Here is a 26,367-nt window from a genome sequence, read left to right as displayed (position 1 = left end):
ATGGGCACACACACACACACACACACACACACACACACACACACACACACACAAGGAGTGCATTCGATGTATCTACTGTCCTACTGTGTATGTATCAAACACAGCTTGGATTCTTAAGCTGCTTATTGTGTCACCTACTTGCTACAGTTAACAAACAACCTTATCAAAACATCTGATCAAATCAAGTATATTTTAAAGAAGGAGCCAAATGCATGTGACTTGAAAATAAGCTACTTTATCCAACACCAAACATCTGTTTTTGTCTGTTGATAACATTTGATCTCCTCTGCACCTAAATAAATATAAATGTGGCCATTGGAGGGCACTGCGATGCCAAATCTCTCATTTTAGATTCAAGCAGAGCTGAAAACCAATACAAAAAAACCCCTCAAAAAAAGGTTAATTTGTGATTTTAAAGGTATTTCAATTGCATAAGTCCAATTCTGTTTTTAGGGCTAAGAAAAAATATTTCCCAGGTCTGTAACTACGGCATCAATGAGGAAAGGTCTGATTTTGAGAAGAAAAAACAAACAAAAAAACCCACCCATTTTGCTGTCCTGAGCAGCCAGTGACCCTGTATTTATGACGTAAGGTCAGCATCTATCTTGCTTCATTAGGCTGCAGACAGATTTCATATGAGGAGCCTCAAAATGATTGTCAGGGGTGATTTTTCCAAACAGGTTTGCATGAATAATAGATGTCTGGTTTAGCAGATTAAGAGAGGTCAAACCTCAGTGGAAACAGCTGTGCTGTGCAGGATGCATGTTGGAGGAAGAGCAAAGACGAAACTCTGGAGATACAAATCACTTTCTCCCTTTTGTATTTTAAGCTCCTGCCGTCACACTATTTATGGACCAAAAAAATGAGCATGATTAAATTTCTAATCAGTGTTCATTTTTAATCACATCAAACTGTGAAAAGTCATTTAATTATTTATTTTTTCTTTGCTTGCAAATTTCACAAACACATGGTCACTGCTCACTAGTGGCCCATTTACACACACGACAGGTAGGTGGTGGAAAACGTTACAGCTTTTGGAGAAGTGGCAGTGTCACATGACCATCTGGACAGGATCAGGAATTCACATATCAACCATATCTTGTCAATAGCAAATCTTAAGAATAATAAAATCTAGTAAGTACTCACATATATTTATATTTAATCTTCTTATGCATGCATTTTTTTTTAAACATGCAACATAATTACAATGTTACACTTTGCGTTGAAGCATAAATTATATGCATTAACTCAAAAAACCTGTTGGTAGACTCCTCCAGGGCAAGAGCAAAATGATAAATCAAATAAAAATCATTTACAAATGCTCTGTTCATATATATATATATATATATATATATATGCATCTTCTGCTCTGTATCAGTCATCACAACGGTGCTCTCTGCAATCCTGTACTACGTTCAAGTACCATTATTTATCGATAGAGTATTTCAGTATATCAATTTGACATTTAGCTGTTTTAAATAAATAAAGATAGATGTAATAATAATAATCATAAATAGTAGATTTCTCTTCATTTCAGCAATCATTTTATATAGGTAAGATTCACACTTTGGAGATGACAATGTCATTTGATCAATAAAGCAGTCGTAGGAGTGGAGTTCGGGAATAATGAAAGAAGATGATCACAAGTATATGGACCAGTAAATAACATTAAAGAAGAGGAATGAGAAAGGGAAGAGGGCTCGTGAGTACAGGTCAATTCTTTTGGCAGCCGATGGGATGACTGGTTTCGGAGGAGGGGGTTTCTTGCTGTTCTTGGCCTGAGATTTGCCGTGACCGGCGGCAGTTTCGATGGGCTTCCCGTAGCAGTCAAAGTTCGACAGCTCAAAGTCCCGTGGAAGCGAGCCCACAATGCTGAAATCGTTGGTCCGTAGATCAGATTTGGAGGTGCACACCTTCTTACAGCGAGTTTCTGCTACCTGGTAGCAAGAGAGGAAAATGAGAGAAAACAGAACTGCTTATTGAATTCCGCTGTATTTTATTGCAAAAAACTTTTTTTCAAAGCATATAAACTGAGATAGATTTGATTAATTGTCTAAAAGCACTGCTGGCAGCCCCTGAGGCAGTAGACCCAAGGAACTTCAAACTGACTGAGTACGAGTACCAACATTACAGACAATAAGAGGACGAAAATTGTAAACACAGAAAAACATAAAACATAAGATGCAAATTTCAAAAAAATGTAAGGATGAGTGCCATCCCTTTGTGTTTTTGACAAAAAGATACGTGTCATGAAACACAATGAGGCTTACACCCCTGGGTGTGCTCACTCTCAGGTGACGTACAACCACATGGGCACATGTGATAACCCAAGTGTGGTCAAGCGCGAATATTTGGACAGCACCAATGTTTGCCTCAGGACTAAAGACATTTCACTGCAATAATTTATATATTCCCTTTGCATCTATTTAAGCACAAAAACAGTATGTCAATCCATCATTGCATTGTACACAAATTTTGGAAAAGACCTGAAAGTTGTGTCTTTAAGCAGATTTTTTTTACAGTGACACCACATCTCTGATAAGTCTTTCCCACAGACAAGGAACAGGTTCTGTATCTGTTCCTGAACCTTATTGTGACCTGTTCTGAGAATGAATCTAATATACATGAATGACAGAAGCCAAGTTCTGCCTTTTGGTTGTATGGCTGATGTCACGCTACACTTAAAAAAATCCACAGAGAGAGTTGTTTGATCCTGAAGTGCAAACAGAACTCAGGGTGATAAATGAAACTACTGTTATTTTAAGAGAATAAAAAAAAGATCTTTGAGGCCAAAATAGATTTACATTGGCTCCAGAGTGTAGCCTAATATAGCTGCTCTCATCTGGGGTCATGTAACCCCTCTATACCGCCTATGATATCACAGCCAGGAGAACCTGTGCTTATGAAAACCAATTTGCTAAAGGATGTAGTTTAACATCATCCAAAAAAATCCCTTTCATCATCTTCCCTGCAGGCCTGCGGGGTGAACAGGATCTAATCAGACTATGGATGCTTACTCACTGAAGTCATTAAGCTCATTAAAGCGTCATTATTTTGATTCGGTTTTGACAAGGAAACCCATTAAACCACAATGGAATAATGTAATCCTCTCAAACCAAATGTGGTCCAGACTAACACAGACTCAGAGATAAATTAATTTCAATTAGGTGTACAATTGGAAGACCCATTCAACCTATTGCATGACTGATGTGCAAGTGAGTGTCAGCCTTGAGTCTTGACTGAGTTGTGAGCATGTGTGCGTTAGAGATCATGCCAATCTTTAATGATTGGATTTCCCTGTTTTGCATTTAGATTAGATCTCCATGCAGGACCACTTTTAGGCAGGGAGCAGAGCTGTGTAACAGATGTGGATGTGTCCACCGAGACATCTCTTAATAGGTTTGTGGGTTCTTTGAAGCATCAAATTTGCCATTTTATGGCATTACCATTTTTTGTTTGTTTGTTTTTTAAACTAAAAGTAACATTATTTGGAAGAGGGTGGAGCTGGCAAAGATTGATTCTCTGAAATCACAACAGCTATTTTTCAAATTTCCTATGAGTCCTGTGTCAAATTTCCTTTTTTTCAACATTTAGTCATCCTTACCTGGATTTTTAGACCAATTTAGTCAATAAATATCAGCTTTAATGCGGGAAGGCTCAGTCTGACTCCTCTGGTTTTTAGGGCAGCTGATTGTGATTTAGTCGAAGTCTTTTGACTGAAGTGCATATCTGTTTTAGTCACATTTTATGACTTAAATTGTTGTTTGTAATTGTTTGAACTCAATTCTTCATTTTAGTCTATCTCTTTGACAACTGTATTAAACCTGCCAATCACAAAGTTGCAATATATTGTTGTCTATCTTACTCTTAAAAAGACCAAATTATATCAAGATAAGATGTTCTTTTATTAAGACTCACGACGAGGAAATTCACTGTGACGGGGAACCACCTGGCTGGGTATTGAACCGTGACTGACCGAGACAATTAATCCATTAGGGAAATAAATCAAGCAAGATGGGAACTTCTTGAACACAAAGTTTATAAAACCTAATCAGTTCCCCCTTTAATCAAAGTTGACGCTCCTCCAAATTTTAAGAAACTCTCTTGTGGTGTTCCTGGGACACCGAATTTATGACGATGGGATGGAAGTATGGGGGTACAATTGAATGGACAGTTAAGCGGTCGTTCACATAATAGTTGTTAATTAATATATCTTACACAACACACACAAACATGCAAGTTATTAAACCAGATGCACTGACATGCAAGGTGCTGACATGGAGTGGCGTCCCCCCGGTCCCGTTGACCGTGTTGTTCCTAGCGGCAGGGCTCTTTCCTACTGCCTTCTCCTTGGACGCTATCTTGGCCTTCTCGGCCTCAATGCGCTTCGGGCTGTTGAGCATGACTTGAACCACGGCGTACTCCACCAGTGAGGCAAAACCGAACAGCAGGCAAGCAATAAGCCAGATGTCGATGGCCTTTACGTAGGACACCTTGGGCAGCTCTGAAGCCAAGGACGTGCATTCAGAGGACAGAGAGAGCACTGACAAGATGCCTGTGAAGGGAGAAATAACCTTCAGTCAATAGGTGAAAGTGAGAAGCAGTGTGTATATTTAAGAAAATGTAAGGCAAGGCCAGTTTACTTATAAAACACAATCCGTACACGAGGTAATTTAAAGTGCTTCACAGAAAAAAATACAAGAAGGCAGATAAAATCATTACATAAAACATTTTTTTCAGCCTGGATTTAAATGTTGTCAGGGTTGAGGCCTGTCTCACATCCTCTGAAAGACTGTTCCAGATTTTAGCAGCATGAAACTGGAATGCAGCCTCACCGTGTTTTGTCCTGACTCTGGGTACCACCAGGGGACCACTCCCCGAGGTTCTCAGAACCCGAGATGGTTCATGTGTCTCTAACGTGTCAGAGATGTACTTTGGTACCAGACCATGAAGAGACTTGTACACAAGCAGAGCTGCTTTTTTTTCCTGAGAGACAGGAAGCCAGCGAGGAGACCTGAGTGCTGGACTTAGTCGTTAATGTAACTTGTCTCAATGCAATAATGAATCAATATTCCTTTATTCTACAGTTGTAATGCTTCCATTCTGAAAGTGTGATTCCACTGATATATTTTTACCTGAGATTTGGCACTGATAGACCAATTCTTTTCAGAATTTCTTCTGCCATGACACAAAACTACAATAATTATGTCTGGAGCCAGGAAAGCATGGTTAAAAGTCAGAGCTAAGCTATAATCTGTCAGTCTGACAGATAAATTGATGTGAAGCAAATATCAGTGGAGCAGCCTCATCAGCTGATCTGACTCACCTGTGTGAGAACAACTGGCACATCATACATCTCAAATGAGGTACAACTGAAAATAATAAAAATCCTACTCTGACCACAACGATGGCATCGATTACGTTTGATTGGATGGAATTGAGTTGCAGTGCAGACAAGGAAGGTGTGGCGACTGTAACGCAGGCCAAAACAGCATCCTCAAAACATGTTTCAGCAGATATATTTACAGCGACCACCATTAAACAGCAACACTCCCCTTCCATTAATGTAATGCCTCTCTTGAGAGACGATAAATACATCGCAATGACTGATGAGGTTCGCCTTCAGGCCTCATTATAGAAGGGTTTGTCAAGGGAATTCCTAATCAAACTCCACTTTCCTGACTGAACTTAGGAAAGATTTAAAGCATTGTCATTCAGGACCTATTATTCTTAAACAGACTCATTGAGCTGCATGTTCAAAATAAACCTCGCCTTGGTATCACGTGGAAAAATACAACACATTTCAGCATTGCAGTTGTTCCACTTAAAAAATATGTGTGTATATGAAAAGAAACAAAAAGGGCATTTGCTGTAAAATGAACAGGTATATTGCGTGCATGCACGTGCACACACACACACACGCACACACACACACACACACACAGAGCAATAAATGAGAGTAGTCTCACACCTGGGTGTTGACTGACCTGGACTGATCCCATTTAGAGAGGAGTCAGAGGACGCTTCCAAGAGGAGTTGGAGTGATGATGGAATGAAAGTGGAGATAAATAACTGGAGGGAGGATGGAGAAAGGAGGCAGTGGAAGACTGGAGAGGGATAACAATGGATTGTCTCATCCATGCAACCCTGCACACATAGAGGTGGCTGTATGATACTGTAAATAAGTGACACTGACATATTACATGCAGGCTGAATTATGCAGTACAAAGTAATGAGTGAACTGGGAATATTGCAAACAAACACAACTCTGAATTCTGAACATTGTTTGTCAATTCTGTCATGTGCAGTGTTGGCATGCATGGGATGGGAATTAAAATGTATAAAACAGAGACATATATTGTGAAAATGGAGGTCAGCCAGTCGTTCTTTCTCTTATTCATACAAATGAAAGTTGCCAGAGGACATTTTTGGATATTATAGAAAATAAACACCAAAGCCAGGGGAAGCCTTTGACAAATGGATATCAAATTTCTGTTTCTTGTCTGTTTTGTTAACAATTTAAGTCTGGTTATACAAAAATATTTCAAATATGAGACTGTAAAAATAAAGTAAAACAGTTGGACAGAGCTCCCTGCTAGACTGAGTAGCTTAGTTTGGCAAAGCTTTAAATTTCTCCATGCAGAAGTGACACTGAGGAGAGTTACTATTTTAGAATGATACAATTTGTAATATTCTGAGCCAATAACAGAAATTGAGAAAATGTTGAACTATAAGGATGTGATGAAGAGTTTCACTGAGAGGAAAAGCTTAGTTGAGAGGTAGGATGGCAAAATTTTGGCAGGATGGACAAATTATGTGCAGCGTGGATGGCATATTTATAAAAGACAAGCTGAAAGTTAGCATTGCCATGGGTTCCCTTGATCAGAGGCCAACGGGATTTTTGATTATTGACGAAGATAATCTCAACGAAAGGTTCATGAGACTCACATTTTGCTTGGGAGGTTGTAGCATTATGACATAAACTATACCACCGAGACTCGGCATGACGTAATGTTCTCAACAACCTCTTCAGTCTCACAGCAGACACATAAAAGCTCCTTAAGTGTGGCAATTATTTTATGCCATAGAAGGAAAAGGAATTGATTGTGAGACAATGCTAACATAAGACTCCTGAGCCATAAATGGAGATAGGCCCCCTTGAGTCTTTTCAGTTATTTTTTCAGTGAGTACACAGAAAAAAAAAAAGAAAAAAACCCCCAACTCTTTCTGAGCCTTTTTCGTGTCTTCCTCTAGACTTTGATGAACATGTAATCCAACTGGACTTTGTTCAATGTACACAGCCATATTATGTGCTTGGAAAACAGCACTGCTCCTCATGTGGCTCAGTCGTAATTAATCATTGGCTCGTTGGCTCCTGAGCAACACTTGCTGGCTCCAAGCATTATCTAAGCTTTATATCGCACATGCTTAAAAATGGATTCGACTTCATGCTGCAGATGACCTTCAGTAAGGGCTCTGCAAATCTGTGGCATACAGGCACCACATCCAAGTCCTATAAGCAAAATTACAGCTGAGGAAATTGATTTGGGTTCCATAATATTGTAGATTAAAACACTTTTAGGTAGTTTAATGTCATTAAGTTGTCAGATCAAGGGCAGACATGAAGAAACCTATCAGCTGTGGTTTACATCATGATCTTCCCAACAACTAATAACTTTAAGTCTTTGCATGCATGGCCTTGGTTAGATTCTGAAGGATTTCCAGTCTACAGCAGGAAATAACTTTGACCTATTAAGTACCACTGCTGTGGGTCGAATCTGTCAATTACAGTGATATGCAGTGATTTATCACACACAACCCAATACTGGACATAGACTCATCCTTCATAGACAAAGTCCTTCATGCTGTCCAAGTGATTGATGAAGTCATGGTAGACATGAGCAGGGCCTTAATGTCACTGATCCCTAGAACATACAAAAACCTAGTTTCTCTATGATGTGCTAAGAGTTTCCACACTTGATTAACCTCAATATCAGACACACCTTCATCCATTCTCATTCTCCATGTATCCATGAACCATATCCAAACATAAACTCAACAGCATTGGAAGTTTCAGTGAAGGAGTGGAGATTTGATCAATAGACTCCAAATAATCCCTACCCAAAGGGACCCTGGCGGCACTCGCATCAGGGTTGATCCAGAAGGACAGCCAGGAGAGGACAACGATGAGCAGGGTGGGTGCGTAAACACCCATCATGTAGAAGCCAACCTGTCGCCTTAGGGTGAAGATAACCTCAACACAAGTGTAGTACCCTATATGAAAACAGAGACGGGGGGCGTGAGATGAGGTAAACATTCTGGCAAAGAACGATGCATCACGGGCGGTGCTGTATGTGTCCCAGTGGAGTGGTTGCGTTGAACCTTTTCAACTCCTAAAAAAAAAAACAAAACCCAAACAATAATGAAAAAATCTAACATTTGATCCATCCCTACCAGTCTGCCTCTGAAAGCAGTAGGATTTCGGGTAAGGAGCCCACATCTATACCACCCTTCCTTCAGCAGCATTGTGTTCTTGCCTTTTGAGGTTAATTAGTCGCTCCAATTGGATGGCCGAAGTAATATTTAACTAGGCCGGGGATTTCAGGGTGAGCTTTACACTGCAAATAAGGGCTGCCTGTGCTGCAGAGCAGGCTTGAACCAGTCGCACACAGAGGCGATCTTTGTGTCTTGCCCCGTTGCCGTGGTAACCTGTTAAAAGGCTGACTCATTGCCAGCAGTGCGTCCCCCAGGTGTGAGAGCACTGAGGTCATACCAGCTGTGTTGGCTGATATTTTCCATCTCACTGCAACTATCATTTGACTTTTATAATTCACATCAGTCCGATTAAGCGTTTGAATGTAGAAGAACCTTTGATTTTCATTATGAGAATTCACTCAGTACTTTTTCATCATGCAAGCTTGCTGCTAAAACATCAGTTGGTCAGTGTGACATACGTCATTTAAATCCTGTCTATCCAAGCAACCTCCACCCAACATCTTGGAAATGATCATGTCGTCATCAGGCCCGGCAACTAAAATCTGGAGTTTCAAAAAAATTGAAAACTAAATTTGAGGGTACTGCAAACCGAATGTTTGAAGTATTGAGCATTAATAGAAAATGGTTTCTCATTTGCAACAGGTTGCTTTGACGGGAAAAAAAAAAAAAAAAAATTGCACCAGTTACACTGTGAGCAACATTTTGCTTCATTGCACTCAAATATTTTGTTGTTGGCTACGTTTGAGCAGCCATCTGTAGGTTGTGATTTTGATTCTGGCTCTTCTAGCTGTCAACAAATGTAGTTCTGTCTTTGTGATTCTCAAATGTCATAATTTGTCATTGTGTTGGTGAAGTGTACTCATAGAGGAGAGAAGGGCATCAGTGTTAGTAAAATTCTGCATGTAAAAAAACTTAGTGAAAATTCAAACTCGGCTCTTTCTGTTAACAGATTGTAAAAATCAGTGGGGGGGGGGGGGAAACTGCAAATCTTCACACGATTGTCATTACTGAGTGGTGAGGCTGCAGACAGGATGACTGCAGGGTGAAATCATCTTTCTGCTTTTGCAAAAAAAAAAAAGAAAAAAAAAAGGAGTTTATCTTTGGTCAGATAAAAACTTGCAAAAGTTTGCTAGCGGCTTTAAAGGACGTAATCTTTCAATCAATGAGACTGAACTAAGCTTACCTGAACAGAAAGACCCATTTTCCTTGACAAGGAACTTGTACGTGTTTTTTTTGTTGTTTTTTTTTTTTAGCTGATAAACTGCAGTACGATGGCTACAGAGAGGAGCAGCATCTACACGACTCAAAGAGAATTTCTAAATAGAGGATGATGGATCATAATACCAGCCATGCCCATGATGAAATAATAAGGAGCTACTGTGCATAAAAGCGACATGTTTTTGGGATGTCAAAAACACAAACTTTTTAGTCACGTTCATTAATAACAGGACAAGACTTGAGCGCATTAAAATACTTTGGGGATCGAAATGTAACAAGGATATTAAAGCTTTTGAGCCCATCCAGAACAAAATATTTTCAATTCTGAGAGAATAATTAATGAACATATGAAAGCAAAACCCGGCGATGAACATTTTTGCAGTCAAACCCCCCCCCCCCCACAAAACTTTCAACACTGTGATTGATGTGAAAGTGACTTTACTGATTCAAAATACTTCAATGTGTCACCAAATTTCCTCTTCTGAGTATTTAGTTTCATACCCACACGTGATATATTTTGCGACATGCTATTTGAAAGAATAAATTCCTTTTGTCCTTCCTTGTATACATTTATATTTATATTTTTATTCATTAAAGGTTTGAAGACATGTGTGCCAATACCTGTTCCTGCATAATATTTGGTGCAATTCCCATAATCAATGTCTTCTTGTCTGATATCAAACTGCGGCAGTGCGATGGCATCCATCTGCACCGGGTCTCCCGTCTGCCACATGAATTGCAGGTCGTCTGTGGTGTAGCCAACTGGATGCGAGAAGCACATAAAAGTCTCATTATTACTCATACGGAGTGTTGAAACCACAGTTATGCATGTTGAAATGTTATTGTACATAAATACACCTATTACAGTACAAAGATGTATGTAGAAAAATGTGCAGACAGCTGCATGTCACTGCAGCTGGGTGTGACAGTAGAGGAGAAAAGCTTTAGCTCATTTAGCGTGTTGCTTGAATTTGATTTCAATGCTTCCTAACAAGATACAACAGCTCAGCTCTCTGGCTTTGAGAATGTATTCTACTTTTTTTATTGTTAAACCCTATAATTAGCTTCTAAAGCTCTCAATTTACCTCAAAACAACTACCTCATATAAATAAAACATCCATTCCCGACCCATAAATACTCCCTAACACCAACAAGAAGATGCGCAAACTGCTGAGGTGATATAAGGTGATGTCATTTCAGAAAAACTCACAGCTTTCAAGTTGCATTTTACACCTCTGTGTGTCCATAGGGAACAATGTCAGGTCCAGTGGACAAGAAAGGGTGATGGACAACCTGGAGAATGAAATTAATTCAGTTTCCATGACACCAGGAGCCGAGGATGTTTGACAGTGCTAGAGGATTCTTTTGTATGTATTTGCACAGGATAAACAAATGTGATGCACTCAAAATTACAGACTACAGAAAAGGATTATCTCTGAAGGTGAAACCAAACGTTACAGTGCAACAGTTGCTCAAAGATGTTTACAATACAGCCGTGTTATCAGTCTCATAATCAGCAAATCACTCTCGCAGTCTGCAGTGTAACACATTCTAAAATCAGAAATAAAAAAGTGCAAACAACAAAACAATTGACTGCAATGTATCGAAGACAATAACAAATTTAAAATAATAATGCTTCATACACCCAAAAGACACTAAGAAATTTTAATGCTCAGCACGAAGAACTCACGTCGACTTAACTACAGTAAAACAGTCTCTATTATTTCATTTTAGACTGAAATGCTCAGACTTTTACTCAACTAAAACCTGACTAAATATGATGAAAGCTCCCAATATATTTGACACATGACGAATTCTGATCGAAGATGATGTGTTGAGATGAATATTTAGATTTGCTTTAACCAATAAAAACAGCGCTCCGCCAGAGTACACTTAGATGATGCAGAGTGTGTCGTGGTCGGAGTATTTAACTCAACTGGCAAACAGCACATTGACAAAAACGAGAGTAAGCAATTATTACCTCATACTGATGAGGACATCTCCATTCCGGAATATGAAGAGAAGGATGTTCTCCTGGGTGACGTCGTGGAAGTTAGCGCTCTTCTCATTCGCGAAGAACAGGTCGGGTTTCCAGAGACATTTGAACATCTTGGGATCGACAGTGAGCGAATCAGACTTGAAGTCTTGTGGCAGCTTCAGCCTGGGGTCATTCCAACGCTGTCGCAGGAAGATGTTGACTCTGTAATCCTGTTAGACAAGCACAAACATTGTTAATGTCCTCTATCGTGTTGATACAACAGGACACAAATTGAATACCATTTGACCCATTTGCAATGCTTTTTTTTTTGTGTTGTGATCCCGTCTGACCTCAACTTTGAGTTCAGTGACTTTCAGTTTGCTCTGTACTTTGTGTCTTATGTGGTTACTTCCTGTTTCAGTTTGAAATCACTTCCCCTGTTAGTCCTCACTGGCTCCCCGTGCCATATTACAATGAGCCAATTGCTCATCTGTTGAAGACAGTTCATTGCATTCACCTGTGTTTATCAGTTCATTAGTCCTCTCCCATCCAGTCAGCTCCTGCCTGCCTCCCCCATGCCCCCGCCACCTGTTCCTTGTTTTCTTTATTGTTCTGTTGTCTGTTCATTTCTGTCACTGTCAGATTGTCTGTTGTGTTCGTTTGCATTGTGTTCAGGAGATCCATTTATTGGTTTATAAATTTCAGCAAGGAGGTCGCTGTCTACCATTGAACCTTCTTCTCCATCACTGTTCCTTATTTTCCTGCTTTTCCAAAATGCAGTTACATGCAAAGTTTCTAAACTCAAACATACAGGCCTGCTGAAATCCTGCAGCTGCACCAAATACACAGGTGACATACATACACCTCAAAATCAGTCAGCCCAGGAAGTCCATGGGTCAAAGGTTACCATCACAGAAACAGGATACAGCAAATACCTCATAAATGAGCTTCTATCATTAGTGAAACATCCACATTGCTGCTGATGGGAACGTATCACTTTCAACATCATTATTATGTTTTTTCCCTTTCTTTTTTGTGTGTGTTTGCCTGTTTTGATGGCGTGCCTCAAGCTGCTCTGGGACCAGGTGTTAGGAGGGACTATTAATGCTGAGTGAGGAGATGGAGGAGATGCCAAATAAAGCCGCTAAACACCAGCTGTGTGTGTGTGTGTGTGTGTGTGTGTGTGTGTGTGTGTGTGTGAGAGGGGGTAGTAGTTTCCTGTTTGATGTCGACCTTCCATCCCTTCATAATCCCCATTTTTACTTATATTTATTTATTTAAAATCTATTTCCGTTGACTTTTAAATGTTTTAATGCAGTATGCTTATATAAGGTCTGCCTAATGCTTCACAACCTCACAACACCACTTTTGTGAAGCATTAAATATTGATAGAAAATTGTTCTGTTTTTAGCAAATAACTGCGAAAACAGTGATTCATAGCCTCACAGAACAGGACAGGAAATGTTCTGGGTTATTTCAAGTCCAAAAATGTCGAATGTGAAGTATAATATTGTTGCTAAACCCTTGTACGCCCCCAGCACCATACATAGGAAACCAGACATGCAGAGAGGACATTCTCCTTAACTGAAAATGAGTTTCTTTGTACTATTCCAGACAACAACATTGCAAACTCTCCATGGACAGTTCAAACAGCAGCATGAAACTTGATAAAAAACCATGAAATCTTGCCTACATTACCCACAAAGCATGTCGGCAACTGACCTAAATACTGTTCAACAGAACATCTGCTCTTGATGAAAGAACTTTTTTTCTTTTTTTTTATTATCTGATTTTCTTTTCCCCAGCACTGTGGTATCTTCATGTAAACCATGTGGCTGCACCTAATCGACTGTTGGTGTATTTCTTCACATACACAGCAACTTTTAATAATCTTCACTTCTTCTGTAAGCCAATAAGATTCTTTTCACAGTAAAACTCCAGAGACCCAAACAACACAAAGACTGAGCCAAATGATACTCTTTTACAGATGTGTGTGTCGTCCAAATATTCTCACTTGATTTAACCCGACAGGATTTCTAAACACACTGGTGTTCTTTGAACTCTCCGTCGTTCCCTCATCCGAGGAGGTAACACGATCACTGGCATGTGTCTCTTTGTTTGTCTGTTTGCACGATACCTCAAAAAATGAATTCATTGTAAGTAAAGGTAATATTACAAGAAACAAGGGATTAACTTTTGGATGTGAACTGGATCAAATTGTAGATCCTGAATCCAGAAGACTGTTTTAGACCACTGGTAGGATATAGCGATGAGCGGTAATTTTGAACTCGTCATCGATAAATTGCTATCAAATTTCTTGAGTCTTCACGAAATGGTTGGAATATTCCAGCCCCTGGAAATCATCTTGATTCACTGAGGGCGCAAACATTTAGCGATGGATTTTCAAAGACAGAATATTCATCTTTGGCAAAGGAATGTGCTGTCTGGGTGCTTTCAAGTTCGGCCACAAAATTATTATTTGAAATACATGCAATCAACAGTCATGAAAGAAACGTAAATGGACTCTCAAAAATTGCGGTACGAGACAGTTCTGTAAACTTTCTGAAGAATCAAAGGTGCCAGACATTTTGAGCGAGAAAACAAGTGCACAATCATCTTTCAGAAGGCCACCCCTTCACTCTTGAGGCAATGGTTGGATCTTGTGCTTTGTTAACGTGTGCAGCAAACAGGCCAACCAAAGGTTTTCTTCCTCTGCCACATGAATTACAAGCAAGCAAAAACTCAGCTGAATCTCCTCTATACACTGGCTGGTTTATAAATCCACTAGAAATACAGGAGATGCTTTCTTTCCCTGCCAGTAAACATTTGGCCAATTGTTGATGTCCCATTTTCGAAGGCAAGGTGTCAGTTCTGAACAATCTAATTTCAAACTACAACATTCAACTAGTCCTGGAGTGACAGCCTGAGCAGCTCCTGCTGGCTCTTCTGATGTCTGATACACCTTCGCCTTTCTAAAAGCCAGACAGGGAAATAAATCTTCCATTTGGCTCACAGTCAAGCTGCCAGTACTCCATGCGATCTCGAAGAGATTTAACACAACCAGGAAATCCCAAACTGAGACACCATAAAAAATATGTGACACAAGTCACATGATCTCATAACATTTAACAAACTAGTCATCCTATTCTGACAAATACAATCACAAAGTGAAAATAGGTCTGTTAACTACAGTGAATGCAAGATGGTGTTGGGGCAAGGGAGGTGTAAATGATGAGAGAGGGTGTCCTGAGATCAGATATCCCACAGGGTGATAAACTGAGGAGGGGGGGGGGGGGGGTCACCAGCTGTCTCTTATTTCTCTTCCCTGATTTGCTCATACTTTCATTTTCTTTCTGTCTTCCATTGGGTGTCCAGGGGGAAGGGAAGACAGACGTTGTCATCTGGGGGTGGCTAATCTCTCTCTCTCTCTCTTCTTTTTAAGGTTTCTGCCTCTGGCTGTTACTTCTTTCCTGTCTTTTTATTTTTATTTTACCTCATTTGCACTTTCTCCTCCATTTACTCTTCCCTTTTCACTTTTTCCACCTTCCCAGGGGTAAAGCGAGAGAAATATGTGCGGGGTGGCAACATACTTGGTGCTAATGTTGCCCAGCGTGATGTAGGCCTGGGTGTGCATGACGAGAGGACCCGCCCCCAGTCCTACTTTGCCTCTGACGGTCTCTAGGTGTCTTGAGGCACTGAGGTGGACCGGGGCTTAATTGTCTACCCTGTACATCCACAGTGATATGATCACTGCCTTGGACTGACTAACTAGCAAAGAGATGATCAGAGCACAAGTCTGCAATAGAGAGCTCTTACACTTTCTGTAAAGACATGGCAGTACGCTCTATAATTAACACTGCATCAAAAAATACCATGTGCTCCTCGTGCTGACAGGGCAAGAACATGTGAGGTCGATACGGATGCTGTCGGTCAAACCTTCAAATGGTAGAAGAATGACAACTACATACATGCTTCATGTTTAGATGTTAGACAACTTTGCTCCATTCCACATCCAAATTAGACCATTACATGTACATTTTAGGTCAGATTTCTGTTCAAAGCAGAGTTGCAGATTATTGCATATTTCCTAAGATTATACGCCTCAATTGCATATCGAAGCATAACATCTGTGAACTTGCGATCCAAAATAAAAACTTTCCTGATGTCAGTTTTAAAATATATATATGTTCATTTTATTACTTGAAAAGTCAAATTTTTTTGTTCAAGAATAAATGCAGTTTTACAAAACATATGCTTAAAATGCCATTTCCTCCTAAATATTCACTTAAGTAGGATTTACAGACTAAAACCTTCTTTTATTTATGCCTGAAGTTTTTCAGTGACATGTTGTAAACATGTATGTTCACGTTATGATTTACTTAACATTTTGTTTTTGAAAAACGTGGTGAATTTTTTTTGTATTTAATAGATGCTGGCAGTTTTGTCAGATTTATGGAGTAATAAAAAGAGAGATCCAAATCCCCCCTTTAAAAGTCTCAAACAGCAACAGAATTCATCGCTCCAGTTTCTAGAGCTCAGTGTTAGAAATGTATGCAAATTTGTTCCCATGTATAAAATGACCACATTTGCATTGCCAAAAAAAGAGGTACAAGGAGAAAATCCAAACCTAAACTGAGTAATCAACCAAATATTTTACCATGATTTCATACAAAGACCTAGATTGGCCATACAGAGATTTTATTATATTTTCATTTTGATTATTTTTTTCATGTTCAAATTGCAGTGAAGAAAAAAATCCAAGACCAATTTTTTTTTAAACTCAGTAGAAGTAGTAGTAGTAGTCATAGTAGTAGTAGTAGTAGTAGTAGTGCTTTTGTCCAAGAGGATTGTTTTTCTGTGCGATACAAGTTTCTATCTGGTAAATAATAAACTCTCCGAGTTACAACCTGTCAGCCGTGCAGGGAAAGGGTGTATTCTGTCACTCTGCACTGCATTCATCACAATTACCTTGATTGAATGTATTTACTGAGAGGGGCTGCTAATGTTTATTGGCTCCTCCCAGAAGCTTTAAATTACACTGCACTGGTTTGATGGTCTTATTAGAAAGCTTCACAAATGTTCGCTTTATAGTTTCCTAGAAGATCAAGAGTGGACCCAACACTGTCCTTGAGTTTCAGCTCTTCATTAGCATGCAAAGCACCCTTCTTTATCAGCAATTAAGCCATCAGATAAATGGGCCATGAAAACCCCAGTCTGCATAATGATTCACTGCTAAATGGTCTGATTCGTCGAAAGAACATGCTCCCACATTCTCCCTCAAACTTGTAGGATAAAACTCTTTTCAGCCCTGATCCACTGCTGCTGATGGGCAGAAATATTAATCCTGGATATTGTCAGGATGAAATAAAATGAATTCGTACCATGGTTGTTTCTTGGATCGAGCCAAAGCTGTTGATGAAAATGTTCACTCTGTCTTCCACAGGTATCCCTGCATTTAGAAAGAGGAGATTCATATATTCATTGTGCACTGATCAAGCAGGATGAGTGAAATGCTGCCCTACCCTCTAAACATTCCATCACTTTGCCAAGGAATCCCTCTCCACTCAGCCTGTTGCATAAATAATCCTTGATGAATGCAGACACTCACCCTATAAATTATTTTAGATGTTTTTCTGAAAGCTCAGGAGTTTCATGGGGTAAATTCTCTGAAGCGATCCGCAAAATGAATATGCATAATAATGCAGTGAAACAACTGTACATCACACCTCATATGCAGTAATGCAACCAACTAATTAACATGTACTTTTGGAGCAAGCTTGAAAATTTTCCATCTGGTCTATACATGCCTAACATGGTTTTATAGGCCTGAGCAAAGGAATGCACAAGGCTCAGTTTAGGATGTCATTTGGGAGATCAGAACATGATGTTAATGGACGGAGAGATTTCAGCCCACCCTGAAACCAAGAGCAGATGTTTCTGCTGCCGGACCAGTCGCAGGCAGTCAAAGAGGGAAGTGATTCCGCTTACAGCACATCAAAGTTCCAGACACTGTTTTTGCTGCCAAGTGCCAGAGAATGGAAACTATCAGAGGATCCACCTGAAGACTGGTAAGACCATCATTCAGAGGCCACCAGTCACCTCTTTGTAATTTTTACAGCAGCTTCCCCCGAGACAGGAGGTTCCCTGCTGTGTGACATTTACAGTCAACACTGCGAGGATGCTTAATGGACAGTGACAAACGGGGGGGGGGGGGGGGGGGGAATAAAAATTGAGAGGTAGTTCGCTCTTGTCTGATGTTTTTCATTAATCTCAAGTTATAAATAAATTTAATAAGAAATATGAATATTTGCAGAGCCAAAAATAAAATACATGATTTGTTTTTGCTTTCGTGCAGAACATAGGCCCTGCTGTAGGCTTCATCGCTGTTTCTGTTTTGTCTCTACAATCATTGGCTAAACTGGGCTGAGCATCAGACAACACCTGCAAAATGACTCGTGTCACTGTAACAATTTATTCCACTTGTTATATAACGTCGGGAAAATTATGAGAGCTGCACAATTACATTGTTTATCCATACACAGAAGCTGTCATTCCGGCCACGGCCAACACCGCTGTTGCCGTTTCGCCTGTAAAATATCAAACCTTCAATGATTTAAACTTCCCGAAATTAGCAGAGGGCTGTACGGAGGTAGCCTGAATGTCAGCACAAACACTAACTCCTTGTCTGTTCATTTATTTGAAAATATGATGCACTATAGCTTTATGACTTGTGCCATGTAAACTTCAGCTCTCTGTAACATCGCTGCAGGAGGGTTGTTGTGTATGCATACCAGGGAATCATTTTTTATTAATGTCTTAAGCCCAGTTCATGCAGAAACTGCCTCCACCATGAGACTTTGGGGAGAAATCCAAAGGTAGCGTACATATTTAAGGTATTTAAGAATTAGCATGACACCATTTATCCTACAATGTACATTAACATTAGACAGAGACAGATGAAGAGGGAAACAGACTTGCCTTTGAAGTTGGGTCTTATTCTGGGATCATAGCTGATCAGTAACCTGTTCAAGATGTTACTGGTTGAATTTGCAGGGACTCGAGCCAGATCCTCAGATGACAGCTGTCTGCAAACAAAGAAGACAGAGAAGAAGGGGAACTGTCGGCACGATTACATTAGCAGGTCAAATTCCTGGCAGATGAAGAGTGCAGATGCACAGTGCACCAATTTCTACTCTTTGATTAAACTAGAACCTGAGAGAGCTACCATGTTGGGATTAAATTAACTCCTCAGATTGGACCACCCAGGCAATGTTAGAGTAGAAAAGATGAAATGTGGAGGGCTTCTGAGTGGTTCGAAATACAAAATGTATTAAGTGACAAGAATCTACAGCAGTAGATGTGGTGGTTGTGTGAGGCAGCCAGTAGTTGTGCTGTGAGCTAAATGTTTTGTCCTTATGCGAGCATGAGCAGGTAATATTTATCATCAAATCGCCTTTGTAAACTGCTTGGTTAACATGCTAATGTTTTTAGAGTGGCATTTATTTTTCATAAATAAAATACTGACCAAGTTTAAGGTCCAGCTAGACGAGCATTTCTGGAGTGTCAAACTACTGTATCATGACACAACCCATTTCCCCACGTCACAGGTTAGAGAGTCGGGATATAAAGAAGTGAGGAATTGGATTGGAACACTTAAAAGTTGGCATAGAGTGTGTTGTAACAACTAGGTGAGGTCCCGATGGTATACACTGACTGAATAGCAGTATTCACTCCCATCAGGGAGAGAAAGATGAAGCCCATCTTTTGTTCCATGTACTGTAGCTGCTGAAGCTGTCCTGGCACATAATCTGCATCTCCATCAACGTGAATGAATTCCAGTTTGCGAAGCCGTAATCCACAGTGTTGTGAACAATGTGACTAAGGATACAAGCAAAAAGATTAAAAAAAATAAATAATTCCAGCTCGACTCAAAATTGGAGTCACACTGCTTTTATCACAAAATTGCCCCTCAATCATTTGCATTGCACCCAGTTTTCTCCATATGTAATTTCACATTCACTTAGAAAAAGTTCAAGTTATTCAGATGATTGCTTTGTATCAGAGTAAGTACTCATTATTTGTCAAGACAGTAATGTATTATTTTACTTTGTTTTGCAATTAAAGTGACAGTTTTCTTGTTAACATTCAGAAAAACTATCAATTAATGACAAAAAGCAAAAAAAAAAAACAGACACCAGTCTTTTGAAAATGACCGTGTCACATAAACGAGGTGACTATCAAAGACATTCACCCAAAAAGATATTTGTTTCCTGAGGTTGACTGACAAAAAACAATGGAACTGAGAGAAGGAGAAGGAGAACCGTTCTGGCATGAGGGAAAGGAGAAACAGAAATTCTCCCAGTGGGTGGCAATGAATCCTACTGCCAGTATTTCCCCCCCACTCAGAGCACTCTACATATCATGTAAACGTTATCATGCACCGAGGATGAGTTAAAGTGCTTCACAGGAATGCTGTGCAGTGTGTGTACATTCTGTGGTTGCCTGATCAAAGTGAAATACATAATTCCCATCCACTAAAACCTCCTCTTTTGCTCTTTTAACAGACCGTTCTGACAACCTCAAGCACAACAGCTAAACTGGAACCAAGTGGTTCCCTTGATCCACAAAAGGCATCTGGAGCACTTAACACAAACTATGTCATACAACTTAAGCCTGCCAATACCGGGACTACATCAAATGGCTTCTCTTTCATTTCAAGACGTTTCACTGTCAAGACATTTGTTACCATTTAAGGGAGCAGCGGTTGCAGTTTCCCAGTAGAAGGACATGATGGACACTCCAAAGAAAACGTCAGGACACACTGATGTTCATTCAGCTGGATGTATAGTATTTACCTCTTTATGCTTTCCATGACCTGAACACTTCTTTTACAGCTTGTCTATTGATCCCACACTTCTTTACTGCTGCATCTGTTACCAGACATATGCTCTTTATCGGCTTGGCTAGAAAGACTCTTGTGATGCTCCATTTGCCCTGGAAGTTTTTGGCAAAATGCCCCCATTAAGCAATTTTAATTAGAATGAATGGAGCACCACCTTGGTATGTGGTGTGCCATTTGTTTTAATTCATCTATTATCAAGTGCAGCAATGACTGATAATATCCTTTTATCAATATTAAAGGATATATAGCATCCAGCTAAACCCAAACCAATAAACACTTGCTCTGTTCTGCATCTTATTTGTACTTTTTTAAGGTCACTTTCACACCCTTGTGCTCTTTGGTCCACTTTAAACCAACCCTGATGCATTTCATCAGATTGTCCGGTTCATTTGGGCTACCATGAAAGCTCATTCAAACTCGGTTGCAGAGCAAACAAACATGCCGTGGTCTGCATCAGTGGTGGGGTCTCAGTTTGCTTTCAAGGGAATGCTGCTGCACTTTGTGCGTGTGACGTCAGCCCAGAACAAATAGAGCCACAAAAACTCAGTAATTTCATTGGTTCACATGCAGGTGACACACAACTATTGGGTATGTTCATGTGTTTACTGTATGACAGGTCTCAAGCTCTGAGACAGAGAGAAGAAACGGACAGGAGGAGTGAGTTTCTTCTGAACTTGCACTATTACAAGTGTCATATTAAGACCAGTAAAATCTATGTTATTGTTAAATGTTGTGACATTAAAGATGCTTGGAATCCTAATCCAGAGTGCTATTAAAATGTGATTTTAATTCAGATGATATACGAAGGATGTTACAAAACGTAACATGTGATACGCTGTTTGGATTGTATATGAATAAGGGGCAGCATGGCTCAGAGGTAGAGTGGTCTTCAAGCCCCGATGTCAGCTGGGATAGGCTTCAGCCCCCCCTTAACGGATAAGTGGTATACAAAATGGATGGCATTGTATGTGTTTTATTCTCTGAAAATGTTGTGTGTTTGCGTGTTTGTGTATGTTCAGTCTGTATGTACTTGCCTTTAATGGAGCAACCAAGGGATGCAGATTTGATCGTTAGCTGACCACCAAGTCATTCCATATCATTTTATATTGTACTTTATCACATGGTACGGTTGATAGAAGTCCAGCGTGAAAACAAAATGAAAAATGCAATCTGTTGCCTGTGAATGTTCCAGTTCTATGAAACAACACTTCATTTCACTCCATCTTCATACACACATTAAATAATGTAGTATTGGAAGTAAATATTTGAGAAAACTAGTCTTATATTTATTATTATGGAGGTCATTTAAGCAGAGAACCCCCCCCCCCTCCAAAAAAAACCCCACCTAATATCAACATGGCATCATGTTGTGTGATAAGAGCACTTAGTGTCAATAAATGCTCCAAAGAATGAATAATGTCCGTTGTGTTGTACTGTAAGACAGCCAAGGGTGTCGTTTACACCGTACTTACGATGGGCAATAAACCTGCTTCCCTTTCTTTTTTCCCTTCTTGGTTCCCTTTTCTTTGGCAGATCCTCCCTCTAGACAAAGACAGAGGACCAGGAGGAAGACAGCGAGCCTCTTCATGCCCATCCTGGTGGCCGTCAAACCTGGGGGGAAAAAAAACAAAAAGACACTCGGGCTTTACGGTGTGTAAGTTATGAACCATGCCATATTCTTTTTTTTTATTCTTATATCATATTCTCACATAAAAGAAAAGAAAATGGCTACGCCAGCTTTAACCTTGGCGGAGGAATGAATCTCGATCGAGTGGGGCTACTTGTGATATTTGCCGAGTGACATTGCTCATTGCATTCCTTAATGATGAATTCCCATTTACTCTGGATTCACGTCACACAGAGTAAATGTCTGAAATGAAAATTAATCAAACGACAAGATTTAATCAAGTGAAGCAAGTTCAAGCATAAATCCAATCAGTTGAGTACTGCACCTGAATAGCGATGGCCATTCAGGAATCATCTAGAGAATGACCTCTGAAAGATGGCCGAAGTTAATTTTACCTCAAATAACCTTTTCAGTGTAGAAACCACAGGCTTACGACAGCCTGATGCGTCGATGGTTGTCTTTTATTCTGTGCACTCAGGATATGATCTGGCTTGGCTGTGTAGTTTAACAGTGTGTTTAGACTTCATTTATTTCTTACGCAGCTAAATGAAGAATGTATATTTACCATAAATGTTTGATTAAAAAAAAAAACAACAACCTCAAACCTGGTCTTACAGGACTATACATGTACAAATGCATACCTCTGTGCACATGGCAGAGCATTCTACATTCCTAAAGAGGGGCCATTAATCAGCTGGCAGCTATACTGCCTGTGTGATTCATTCACCATCCAGAAAAGTGTTACCCTTTCACTGTACAGGGACACGGAGACCAACAGCTACGCCAACAGCCTCATCCCCCACTCTGCCAGCCCAACTGTATATTAGCTGAAGCAGTTTATTGTCTAGACATACTCTTTCTCTGTTCCACTGTCCTGGCCCAGTAACTCCCCGTCTGCTCTTGGCTGAACATTGATCATCATCCTCTACAGTGCAAATTATTTTCACCGCTCACTTCAGCACCTTTTGTCTCCAACACTTTGCCTCATCAGAGCTTAACCATCATCACTTCATCAGTCTAGAAATGTGCAATCAAATGGGAGGTCAGTTGGTGTTCCCATCCCAGAGGAAAGGCCACTTAATTCGTCTGACACAATTCATATCAATTTTACAGTGGAACAAAAGACAAAGACTAGCAATCAAAAGTACACAAATGAAATGTCAAAATCGTACGGAGAAGGAATCAGAGTAAATAAACCAGGAGCACACAGGTTAACAATAACAAAATGTATGAATGAATGTGGCTCGCATTCTATAACACTGCCATTCATGCAAAATTAATTCAGGAGAAAGTCAAGTTTCGAAGAATTATGTTACAATTGAAAACAGATGTTGAAAAGTGGGAATAAGGTTTATGTATATAAATAGCAGCCATCAAATGTGACTTGTGGAGTACCACAAGGTTGCTGTTATGGGCCACTTTTATACTCTGTCTTCGCAATTATTTTCTTTCGGGAGACAGGCTTTATAATGAGGGCCACTACGCCAAAGCTGTCAATGTCAAAGACATCTGACAGATTCCCTCACAAAGATATTTACGTTTGTTTAGGTTTCACTTGAAGACACATCCTAAATGTAATTGAGGCCCTTTTCAGACCCGAGTGAACGGCTCACACAAGTGGTCACTTGAGACAAATGCTGAGATGCACTCCAAAGGCCTGAGCCCAAACATGTCCTCACAGCTGTCCACTTGTGATCAGATCACTTAGGACACATGTTAGTAACACGTCTAAATACGACCTCATTTGCATGTAATAATGCCTCAAGAGCCCTTCTGGTGCCAGCAGACATAAAACACAAAACCTCAGTGCACTCACTTTGCAAGGGCACAAGAAACATTTCACACATACATTTGATTCACCTCCACTGCTACAAGTTCATCCTGGAGGGAACAGCGTACGCAGCTGCGTCATTAAAAGAAGGGCTGAGTAGCAGCTTACATAAGGAGTACTGTTTGTGGTAAAGTAACTGGCAACATGCTTGCACTTGAGTGTATCATAAAATCAAGTATATTATACTATATAGTATTTTAGAGGATGACAATTCAATCTCTTTGAGAATTGAATAAGAGGTTTTCTTGAGTTTACATGGTGTAAGTGTAAGGCATAGTGAGAGTAGCCAGCAAGTTCAATACTGTCCTGATGAACTGATGGTTTGAAAAAAATCTGTCAAAATCAAAGTAACAACTCTTCATTAATTATTTATTCTCTAGATTTGCTTGCTAATTCATCTTTGCCATCATGTTTTTTGTTTCTTAAAGCATTGTTGTTTCTTAAAGCATTTTTATTTTGAAAATAAAAATGGGAGCTTTAGGTTGTACTCTCTCACTCTCACACACACACACACACACACACACACACACACACACACACACACACACACACACACACACACACACACATCACATTTGGCCTTAATCTCCTACCATACAATTGCACTATCAGTCAAAATAATTGCAAATTGATATTTTTGTCAAAACCATTCAGCCCTAACAAGGACATTGTGGACATCTGTGCGACACAATTTCATGTGCAGACAAAGTGTACAAAGTGTATGAGCTGGCTTGGAACTGCCTGAGTCAACATTGTGCCACCACTGAAGAAGATCGCCCTTGCTGTGTTTTTACTACTGGCAATGTTAAAAGTGCATGGGAAGGATTTGTCATGCAGGCTGACAGTGACTCAAGCAGCCTTACATAGTTTGCCACATGGATTCAAGGTCAATGAGCAATTGTACCCTACACAAAACTTCCACAGGCTGTGTATGTTAGAGTCTGGAGGATGCATGTGCCACTAGTGGACACAAAATTACAACTCGTGGAGGATATTCTGAAGATAGAGATGCAATAACCAAAATAATGGCACTCATTTACCTGCAATTTATATTGATATTATACATGTTTAGTTGGCATCTTTATCTACCTGCAAAAAAACAACACAGACCTATGTGCTATGCGCCCCAGTGTTTTGAATATGAGCTAAACATCTAGCATATATAGTCTATGGAGGCACTCACAACCTGTGGCTGTCCGTTGCCTGGGGTCTCTCTTTGGAGGAGAAAAGTACTGACACTTGGCCAGAGGCTGAGCGTTAGAGGGGCTGGACAGGAGTGGGAACAACATCCGCGACCACCATGACGAGGGGATGCATGGAGGAGGAGGAGGAGGAGGAGGAGGAAGAGATGCCGATTCACATGAACGCCAGCATGCAATTCCCCTCAACATGACATTACGAACATAAATAACACGAATTCATCATAAAACACGTCACTTACCGTTTGTGTTTGTCACCTGTCAATTGCAGAGAGAAGGGTGAGAGCTGACAGTGCAAATATCGGTTAACAGAGCCTTCCAGACCAGTCGCTGTCTTTCTTTCCCATTCTCCTCTTCCTCACGTAAGCGATGCTTGCACAGGCTTTTAGAAGAAGAAGAAAAAAAAGTTACATCTCGGCAAATTGCCAATTTTTCTTTATTTGCGCGCCTGCTTTGTTGTTATTTTGGAAGCAGTGTGTAGAAGCCTGCTGCCCTTTCGCCTCAGCTCGGGATGCCCAAGATGGAGGCTTGCGTGTACCTGTCATGCAACATGCGCAGTAGCGGCTGCATGAAGCCGGAGAGCATCAGTCCCATCATCAGCACCACGGACAGCAGCGAGGCGCGCCCGAATCACCCTCACCCCCACTCCCCCACCCCCACCCCACGCGCTCACACAGCCCGCCGCTAAACGCTGACGTGACGGTTGCTCATTCACGTGATGGTGGCAAACGCCTCGGTATTTATGGCTGTATCTTTACGGTATTTAGCGGCAGATGGACGTGACACAGTGGGCTGGATGACCATAAAAGCTGCTGCAAATTATAGATGCAGCTGTGGCTCAGGCGATTAAATGAGGACTCGTATTGGTGTATAATAGCCCCATGAACGCTGCTGTGACTTGGATTTATTCATTGATATAAACAGACATCACAGTCGAGGGAGAGTCGCTCTAAAGATGAAGGAATCTTTGTCTTCTTTCAAGTCCAACAGCCTCTGTGAGACAAAGGGGCCTGTTGGAACAGTACAGGCCGTAGTTTGTTTTCAACAACGACAACACAAAATCTGGTAGATTAATTCACTTGTTGCACGAAAAAAACCCACCCTGATGACATTTTG

At 40.3% G+C, this 26,367-nt stretch overlaps 2 protein-coding genes across 21 annotated transcripts in view; one reads left to right on the top strand and one right to left on the bottom strand.

Moving 5' to 3' along the window:
* pdgfc (platelet derived growth factor c) overlaps positions 1-26,367 on the top strand; it is a 114,970-nt gene that overhangs the window by 35,297 nt on the left and 53,306 nt on the right. For 14 of the 20 annotated variants that reach the window (XM_086222192.1, XM_086222189.1, XM_086222186.1 and 11 more), the window contains one exon: positions 22,128-22,244. The exons of 3 other annotated variants lie outside the window; for them this stretch is intronic. The gene's annotated coding sequence lies outside the window, so the exon portion shown is untranslated. Of the gene's footprint in view, positions 1-22,117; positions 22,249-26,367 lie in introns of those variants that run through there. 3 more of the 20 variants (XM_086222178.1, XM_086222177.1, XM_086222194.1) reach the window with 2 other exon arrangements.
* Positions 873-25,886, bottom strand: glrbb (glycine receptor, beta b). Its single transcript, XM_086222166.1, has 11 exons — positions 25,790-25,886; positions 25,494-25,633; positions 22,067-22,205; positions 18,671-18,777; positions 17,074-17,141; positions 11,696-11,922; positions 10,925-11,007; positions 10,336-10,476; positions 8,122-8,274; positions 4,263-4,555; positions 873-1,937 (listed from the first exon to the last, which is right to left on the bottom strand). The coding sequence occupies exons 3-11, from the start codon at positions 22,186-22,188 to the stop codon at positions 1,641-1,643; spliced, it is 1,491 nt and encodes a 496-aa protein (XP_086078292.1). The 5' UTR covers positions 22,189-22,205; positions 25,494-25,633; positions 25,790-25,886; the 3' UTR covers positions 873-1,640.

This window comes from Aulostomus chinensis, chromosome 13 (assembly GCF_037954235.1).
Source record: "Aulostomus chinensis isolate RoL2024-O1b breed Wild chromosome 13, RoL_Achi_v1.0, whole genome shotgun sequence".
In the NCBI taxonomy this organism is placed as follows: Eukaryota; Metazoa; Chordata; class Actinopteri; order Syngnathiformes; family Aulostomidae; genus Aulostomus; species Aulostomus chinensis.
This window is presented reverse-complemented; position numbering and strand designations above follow the sequence as displayed.